This window comes from Antrostomus carolinensis, unplaced genomic scaffold, assembly GCF_000700745.2.
Source record: "Antrostomus carolinensis isolate BGI_N321 unplaced genomic scaffold, ASM70074v2 scaffold32221, whole genome shotgun sequence".
NCBI classification, from domain to species: Eukaryota; Metazoa; Chordata; class Aves; order Caprimulgiformes; family Caprimulgidae; genus Antrostomus; species Antrostomus carolinensis.
The window spans coordinates 9,255-18,394 of NW_010296794.1; the positions used below are offsets into that span (position 1 = coordinate 9,255).

General features: G+C 41.4%; 1 protein-coding gene across 1 annotated transcript in view; it reads left to right on the plus strand.

Moving 5' to 3' along the window:
* The window catches only part of CERS5 (ceramide synthase 5), a 12,208-nt gene extending 4,114 nt beyond the window's left edge, over positions 1 to 8,094 (plus strand). Inside the window, exons 5-10 of the mRNA XM_010178409.2 lie at positions 504 to 554; positions 1,258 to 1,350; positions 2,697 to 2,825; positions 3,129 to 3,235; positions 5,110 to 5,266; positions 7,615 to 8,094. Of these exons, the coding sequence (XP_010176711.2) occupies positions 504 to 554; positions 1,258 to 1,350; positions 2,697 to 2,825; positions 3,129 to 3,235; positions 5,110 to 5,266; positions 7,615 to 7,767 (690 nt within the window). The 3' untranslated portion in view covers positions 7,768 to 8,094. The remainder of the gene's footprint in view (positions 1 to 503; positions 555 to 1,257; positions 1,351 to 2,696; positions 2,826 to 3,128; positions 3,236 to 5,109; positions 5,267 to 7,614) is intronic.
* The last annotated feature ends 1,046 nt before the right edge of the window (positions 8,095 to 9,140 follow it).

A 9,140-nucleotide genomic window follows, 5' to 3' on the forward strand; every position in this document is an offset into this window, starting at 1 on the left:
TTCTTCAGTGCTTAAAACAAGATGGATTTAGTGGTGATTGTCATCTTTATGTTCCTTAATATTTGAGATCCTGGGATGTCTGTTTAAGGACCTTCTTTACACTAGAGGAAAGCTTCTACACAGATCTGTCCTGATGGAAATACTAGAAACTTAGTTGTCCTGTAACCATGGAACGGGATGGAATTGGGGTTTTCTTTTTGCTATGGAGAGTTGCTTATTTTTTTTTTTCTCATCTCCTTCTTGAAGGGATACAGATTCATCTCTTTGGGTCTTTATTATTATTAGAGCTGTATGATTATTCTTTGAATTTCAATTGCAGTATAATTTCCCTTTGACTGCAGAAAGATTGATTTTAAATCACTAGGAGATTTTACAATAAATTTAATTTGAATAGTAGAATCAAGATAAAATTTCAGTGAAACAGTACTGTAGTGGTCAACTGCCTTAGAATATACAGAAGAAAAAAAAACCAGTAGAATAGTAACTTATCTTTTTACCTTTAGGCACCCTGGTTTTGGGACACACGACAGTGCTGGTACAACTACCCTTTTCAGGTAAGAGATAAACACTTTCTAGATTCCAACTTTTTACACAATTTCAGTTTTTATTTTTTGTTAATGATAGCAGATTGAAACTCTTTTGAGTGCTTCTCATTATTCTGCGGGATGGATGCTGCAGAGGCTGCAACGTGGTGAGCTTTCTAGTGAGTGAATGGCCATCCCTTTTGGAAGGCACGAAGATGGCATTTACTCTTTGTATCTTCAGATCCTGGTTAGGTTTGTCAACAGCAGTGCTTCCTCAGATAGAAGTGACTCAGTTCCTATTAATTTTATCTTTACTTGCTGCTGAGATTATTAAGAGTGAAAAAAAAAAATGCATAAAATTATACTGGTAATTTATTTACAGTCTTGTTTTCATTATGCAGCAGGTGTGATTGTATAAAGGCCAGACAGTCTGTTTCACTGCCTGGTTTTCCTAATCCAAGAGGCTGCAGTTTGAGTTGCAAATACTGACAAGGGAATCTTACTCATTTTGACTAAAGCTCAAACACACAAGTATGTTTGTGTGACTAAGCCCTAGAGTAAGATGTCTGTTGCTTAAGCTTGTTTTTACTAAACCATAATTCTGGATCTTTTAACTTAACGCCTCAGCATTCTGGAGGAACAGAGTGGGATGGGAAGGAAGGGAAAAGTCAATTTTAATGTGAATTTTAAAGTACTTTGTCTTCTAACTGTGCTATCTTTGTTTGTTTTCCAGCCTCTAACATCCAGGCTTTATTATTACTATATCTTGGAGCTGGCCTTCTATTGGTCTCTCATGTTTTCTCAGTTTACAGACATTAAACGGAAGGTGAGATTAACCAGAATTGCACTAACCACTTTGCTAAATAGATAGGACTAACAAAAAATGTGAGTGTGCCTGGCCAGTAAAGCTAAAACATAGTAATAACTGTATTTTCTTCCTCATTCACATCTTTGTGTAGCCTACCTCCTTCTGTAATCACTACCCAGTCCTGGGGAAAAGGGAGGAGCAAGCCTGGTACTCAACCTTGAGAGTCCCTTTCACCTTCCAGGGGAAAGAACAGAATCACTCAGCACCTCCCCATAAAAAGCTATCAAATCATTGCATAAAAATAGATTTAATTAGAAGGCTTGCAAGAAAACATTCAAATGAGATGCTCAAAGCATTACCTTGCTGAGCTGGGTGAGAAAATGGCAAATGCTAAAGCAATAATACATAGTTTTTTTGAAAGTCATTTTTCATCTGTGTGTGCAGCAGAATGATGACTGGTTGCAATTGCTGGAGTCTAATTCCATTGCGCTGCGTTGTAGGATTTGGCTTATTGCTGCTGTTGGAAAACAGTTCATAGTAAATCATGGTTTATTGCTTCTGTTACACAAACTGCAAAGTAGCAAATTATCCCAATCTGGCATTAACTGTTCAAAAAGAAAACTTTGCCTGGGAGTTTTTTTTTTTGGACTGAAATGTTAGCAGGTGAGGCAATACAGAATATCTTGGAGCTGCAGACAGGGAGTGATTAAACAGCATCTGTGATACTGTTTAGAATGTTTAATTTTGCGCTCTGACTTTAACAAAGTGGATTACATTCCCCACTGCCAGCATGGGAAGGTACAGTGACATGGAAGTGTTGTACTGAGGGGTCTAAACTCAAAACCAGCCCTGAATGTATGTGCATTGGGAACATTTTTTAGATGAAGTGGCCAGTTCTTGCTGTTGTGTTTCTGTGCCTGTGCTCTGGCAGGCTTTTGCACACCAACAACAGTAACAACAGCATAATGAAAATCTGTGCCAAGAGCTGAAAGGACTAGGACTGTAAAAGCAAAAGGAGCCAAAAATAAAGGCCATACGTTGTCCTGTCAGTCTTTTCAGTGGGGTCTGCAGGCATCCTTATCTTACCTTGCATGTGTGTGCCAAAGAGACTGTGCTGTGTCTGTGTATGCAGAGTTCTGACTTCACGGGGGCACAAATGCTGGGAGAGACCTTTCTGATGATGGTTGACCCTTAGTGATGATGGTTGATGTTGTGTGATGAGCTGTGTTTTATGTGAAGTGGAGTCAGAGTCTGAACTGAAGTAATCCTATGACCCCAGTTAGTCAGTTTTGTGGCTCTGTTCCAAACCTTTGTATTTGTTTGACAACCAAAGAGTCTTCATTTGTTTTTTTTCCTGTTTCCAGGACTTCCTGATCATGTTCGTCCATCATTTGGCTACAATTGGACTCATTACATTCTCTTATATGAATAACATGGTGCGGGTTGGAACTCTGGTGCTGTGCCTCCATGATGCATCAGATTTCCTTTTGGAGGTGAGGTGTTGGGTTGTTTTTTTTTTTTTTCAGATCTTTGCCTACCTAATGCTAGTGTGATCTCAGGGGAGTGAGCTGACTTTCCCATTTTTTATAAACTGCATTAAATATGCTGTAAAACTTGTGCTGCTGATCCTGCCTTGTCAGCTTTTCCTCATAACTGCTTTAGTGCTGAGAATAATCCCTAAATGTTCCAAACTCCTTACAAATGTGATGGCTTAAGGGGTTTTTGAAGCTCTACAGTCTGGTAATTACATGAGTGCACAAAGGGAATAATATTCTCATGTTTCTTGTCTCTTTTAGGCTGCAAAGCTAGCCAATTATGCCAAGTACCAACGTCTATGTGATGCTTTCTTCATGCTCTTTGGTGTCGTATTCATTGTTACACGGTTGGGCATTTATCCTTTCTGGTAAGTACCTTGATCTGTAAGGTCTCGTTTGTTCTTCCAATCCTTTAAGCAAAACCTTTGTATTTAGACTTCTTGTGAGCATTCCAGCCTGTCCATCAAGGCAGCCTGAAGTTGCAGACAACCCAGGTACTGTTTGGAGCAGTATGTTCAACTAGGCATAGGAAGAAACCTCTCAACAGTCAGCTGAGGGAGTGTGAAAAGTGACTAGAATCCTAATGCACAGCTGGCCCCTCTCCTCCTCTTCTGCAAAGTGATGACAGTGCTTATTAGCTGGAGCCAAGTCAGCTGGTATCTACTCTGAAAGACTTGAAGGGTTTGTTTGCTTCTTTTAACAAGTTTTGGAAATCTTTACAGCTGAGGCATGGTCTCTTGAGGTAAATTTGATTTTTGGAGTGTCTGGCTTAGTCATCGCTGCAGTTTCTGATTCTTATGACACTTGTGTCCTATCCTTGTGTCGTGACTGTTCAGAGCCTGAAATAGGTCTTAGGTTTCTTGGGAGGTAAAACCCTGCTAAGTGGCTTAGAGCTAATCATCCTGTAATGAGATTCCCCCTCACCTCAATAGGTTTAGGCTTGGTGAGGTTCTTCTGTTGATAAGCTGTTATCCACTTTGTGTTTCTGTTGAAAGAATATGGTGAAAATTTGGTTACATCTGATTATTACTCAGTTTATTTTAGTTTTACTGCATGTATTTATTCCCTAGGCAATGGACAGCTTACATTCCTATTCTTGTTGGGTGCCTTGACTGTAGGCAGAAACAATACTTACACTTTGGTATCAGGCTTGCAATTAAAGCTCTTGCTTGTTTTCCAGTAAAAGCATCAAAGTAGTCTGGATAAGGAAGAGCTTTAATTTTTACATCTGTAGAGGCTCCTTCCAGTGACAGATGAGATAGTTGTCATTGTTTTTATTGCCGTTGTCTGTCATGAGGTGATGCTCTTGCATCATGCTATTGCTCAGCACTCCTGTAAATCTTTAATGTATTTTCCACTGGCTGTAATGTAATTCCTCAACTCTGCAGAGAAATCTGGCAAGCTTGCAGCAGTATTGCAGACCCTCTGTATATTCCCTTCCCTAATTAGTACAAAACATCAACAGATCTCTGGAATTGCATTTAATTAATCCATAAACTGGCTACAAGTTCAGTGTTTCTCTAGCTGCATTTTGGGGGACTTGGGTTCTTCTTTGAAAGGTTTGTTTTTTCTTGTGCGATGTTAAAAGCTCTGTGAAATGAATGACGTCTTTAAAGGTCTCTCCATACTTCTCTACTTCTTAAAATCTAAAGTGTTTATTAAATTACTTAAGTACTGGCAATAACTCCCAGCGACAAGAACAGCAAAACAGTAATGAAAGAAAGCAACAAAGCTTTGTCCATAAAGCAGTTTCTAGTCCTTCCAGCTTGGCAGGAGGAATCTATAAAAATCTGAGGGAAGAGAATAGCACACAGGGAGGGAGGCCTACTGGGAACAAAATTCCTTCCTGATCTTTAAATATGGCTGAAGACTGCCCAAGTATGAATGTGTTCACAGTTGTTTTGATGACCAGTGTGCAGCTTGACATCACTTCCTGTAAAGTTATTATAAATGCTCCTACTTTTGAGAAGGAAATTGGCAGCAGATCTGTATGTGTAACCAAATTACAGAACATTCACATCTTCTCCTGTTTGTTGCTCAGTTCAAATGTTTCTCATTAGCTTTAGTCTGTCTCCTGACTCTGGCAAGAGACTAGCTGCATTGCTGCTCTGACAGAACCAAAGCAACAGATGCTTAAATGGAGATACAAACTGTTATGCATCTGGCCAGTCATCTTAATTTAGAGCTGGAAGCCACGTTACCAGCACAGCCGATCTGTAATGTGTTTCTGGATTTCTTTTAGGATTTTGAATACAACCCTATTTGAGAGCTGGGAGTTGATTGGTCCTTATCCTTCATGGTGGCTATTCAACGGGCTTTTGGTAACCCTGCAGATCTTGCATATCATCTGGTCTTACCTCATCATTCGCACTGCTTACAAGGCCCTCGTGCGGGGAAAGGTAAGATTGCTGGTCTCTGGTTTGGGTCTTCTTTCCTATCAGCCCTACTAAGTAATCATGAGAAACTGGGCCCTTCAGTGAGGGTTGGTACTGGTTCTCGAGGGATTTCCATCAGGAGTGCTTTGTAGAATGGTAAGTTTTTACTTCAGTTGCTCTGCAGACTTGAATTGCCAGGTGTATACAAAGGCAGGGATGCTTTCCTTTCTGATTTCATAGCACAAGTGCTTTATTTATTTATTTTTTCAATCAGATATATGGTATTCTGATCTGAGTTTCTTTCATTTCTTTCTACTTTATTTTGTGTTTGACTTCTTAGCTGCCCCTGCACATGGAATGTAACCCTGAAACATATTTGTATCCTAGTTGTCTGTGGCAGTGGTTGTCAGGGGAAGGCATGTTTCAGAGTGTGCACATGATCTTTTCATCTGTTCCCCACAGCTGCTACTGCAAATGTCTTATTTTCTGTACAGCTGTTTCTGTATCCTGAGGTCTACATCTTTTTCCTTTCCTTGGTTCTCTCCTGTCCAGGTGACCTAGCCAGAGAAAGGACTCTAAGCTCTTGTCTTCTTCATTCTTTTTTTCCTTTTCTCTGTGCCAGATTGGAGCTGGACAGTTTCATCCTTTGCATGTAAGTGTGATCTGTGCTTCTGTTTGTTCACTGAAACACATCTGCGTCTGTTTCAAGGCTAAGACAAAAGCAAAGCCATGGTCTTGGGGCTTTAGATGCCTGGTGCCTTCTCTTAAAATGTTTCTGTCCCTGGTTGATACAGTGCTGGTTCTGTATATGCTAAAATGCAGGTTTTTCCAAAGGTTAAAGCAGTTTTGTGGGGTTTGTTCTTATCTGCTGTCAGTTGGCTGCATGACCTTCACCTTTCTGCTTTTATACACTCACAGAAACTCTGGTATCTGTCTTTAGTGCCCTTTAACACTGTGCTGAGTGGAAGAGGACAGGAGAAATGCAATGCTTTTTGCAAAAAGGACTAAACAGACACTTTTCCTCCAAATAATGGGAAAAACTTTGAGGGATTTCTGCTTCCTTCCAGTGACCCTTTGAACTTCCAACGTAGCAGGAGAGTAAGGAAAGATATTAAAAGTTCTAGCAACAGACAGAAGCCAGTACATCCAACAGGCCTGTCAAAACCAATCCTGGAGATCATTAACTTTACCTGGCTTTCTGCCAGATCTTCCTTTGAGTTCAAAAACTTCCTGCCTGGTGCTGTTGCAAAGCCCTAACTCTGACTCCAAGCAGAGTAGAATGAAATCCTGAAATCCTTGGAAAGGTGCTAGCAGCAACAAAAGTGATTGCACATTAAGTAAATGAGGGCTATTAATTGCAGAGGCAGAAGCGTGGAGAGCCTGCCTGGGGGTATGCAGAGCAGGGGCCATTCACACAGTCGCTGCTCTGCACTGGTGAGTTTATGGCTCTGGCAGCCAGCCACCAACCAAGGTGCTTGTTTGCAGTTAGGGCCGGGCTGATGATCTCTTCCCTTCACCTTCTGGTGTGGTTGGCTCTGTGGTGCTGGTGCAGTGCCCTCCTGAGGCACTCCGGAGCAGCCAGCAGCAAAGTGCACCTGGATCTGCTTCAAAAGGTTCAAAATCCCACGTACAACTCAATTTCAGATGGATTTTCAGCCAGTGTTTTACCTAAAGATACAACTCTCTAAAGCAGATCTAGATCTCGGGGCTGAGATGCTCCTTCTGTTCCTAAGAGGGTTTTTGCTCTCCAGCCCACTGTCCAAACAGGCTTTTGCTCGTAAATGAGTTTTCATGTGTGAACCACGAGCTGTGAAAATGGGAGGCACTTTGAACAAACAGTCATGTACTGAATATTGCTGGTTAATTTTTAAAATATCAAAGCTGCTCCCTCTAGGACAAAATGTTCTCTCCAGAACTGATATGTACATGTTTTTTGGTCATCATACCCACTGATGATTACGGTGTGAGAAGTTGTTTTTTTTTTGATTCAAAACAAATTTGTTGTTTGGAAAAGTGACTTTTAACTAATTTACAATGCAGCTTTTTGGAGACAAGAACAACCAAAGATCTATAGTGTCTTCTGATCTGGTGAGAGTAAAAAAAACAGTGTAGTGCTTTCACAGAGTATTTGGAAATTGGAACTTGAATTTCCAAAGTATCATTTTTAATGTCTGTGTCTTGCACTCTGTATGTGATGACAGATTCCTCCTTGGGAGTTTGAAGTGATTCACAATGTAGTGATTCAGATGAAGAAGGTAAATGTAACTGAACTGCTTAATCACGTGGACACAACCTTCTGACTACTGTTTTCTGAGAATTTTTCAATTTCCCTTTTCCCCTTTCCACTACCAAACTTCATTTGAAATGTTTAGGTATCCAAAGATGACCGCAGTGATGTAGAGAGCAGCTCTGAAGAGGAGGATGTGACTTCCAACAGCACAAAAGGATTTTTCAGCACTTCAAGTAACGGCTCCAACCGCATTAACGGCCACGTGGCTAGTGGCCAGTGGACAGAAGAGGACTAACTAAGGCTGTGGGTTGGCCTTGAGCAAACACGAACTTATCTTTAAATATCTAGATGTGTTGAGCTCCACATTCCTAAGTGATCTTTAATCAAGATACCCCTTCCCCAGAAACCTCCAGCAAATCTGAAATGGGCACAATCCAAACCAGTCAGAGGCTTTGCACAACAGAAGGGATAAAGCCAGTGACCAGGGCAAAAACAAAAGCTACAGATTTCACTTTAAGCCATTTTGTACTTAAATCTTAGTCCCGTCAATATTTGCCAGAGGTATCTTTGTTTGTGACAAACTGGTTTTTACTGGGATCAACTCAAGGTGGAATGAGTTTGGACTAGGCTGGCTGCCGACCGCAGGAGGGTGATGCTGGTGCCATTTCAGTGGTGGTTTGCTCCAGTGCAGGTCCAGCATCTCTCCTTGATGCACTCCAGAAGCCACTTAAAGAGCATGGAGAAGGCAGGGGCCCGTGGTTCCGTGTCCAAGCTACCTGGGCTGTAGCACAGACTTATTTTTTTCTTCTTCTCAATCCTGCTGTGAGCGCTCTGGACTACAGCCAAGCTTTGAATTGGACTGTAGGACAACAGCAACGTTGTTCTAACTTACCATCAGGGTGCTGCGCACAAAGGAAGGTTATAGCTTCCATCTCTGCTGTCACGAGGGACCAGGCCAGCGTTTGCTGCCTATTTTTGGTGCTGCAAGCCCCTCTGAAGTCTTGACTACAGCCTTCTGGAATGGGGGAGGGGGGGTTGGTTCTTGCCCCTAAGACAACTATCACAATACAAGCCTTTTAAAACCTTTATTTTATTTTTTTTTTCTGGTGCAAGTTGTGGTTTGGAAGATGTTTCTAGACCTTCTGGATCCAGTTGGCTAAGCTAGGACATGAGCTGAGGGCAGACCAGTAACTTACTGGTGGGCTGTGTTTAACTTTCCACAAAAAGGAGATGTCGCAGTCCTGCTTTGTCTGTACTCCCAAGAGAGAAGTGAGTGAGTGTTGCTGCTCTGATTTTTGCAGCTGTGTGGAGGAATCACTGGGCTGGAAAGGCAGAAAGGCAGCCACCACCGTAGGCTTTGCTTCTTATTTTTGTTTATTTGTTTTTTTTTTTTTACTCAATGGTACTTGGGGGCAATGACAGACCCATGTGGCAATCATGAGCAGAATTTTGGTAATTTCTTGAGTTGTTACTATTTTATACCATTGTTTACTCTTATCTCTGATTAAAAGATGCTTCAGAAACTTGGCTGACATTTCACCTTGAGGCAAATCAAATCAAGGAGAGGGTATGGCCCTTTTCTGGGATTCTGAGCAGCTTGCCTGCTGAGTGATGCCTTTCAGAAGCACCTTTTGAAGATAAATTCTTCACAAGGGGAAGAGGAGGGGC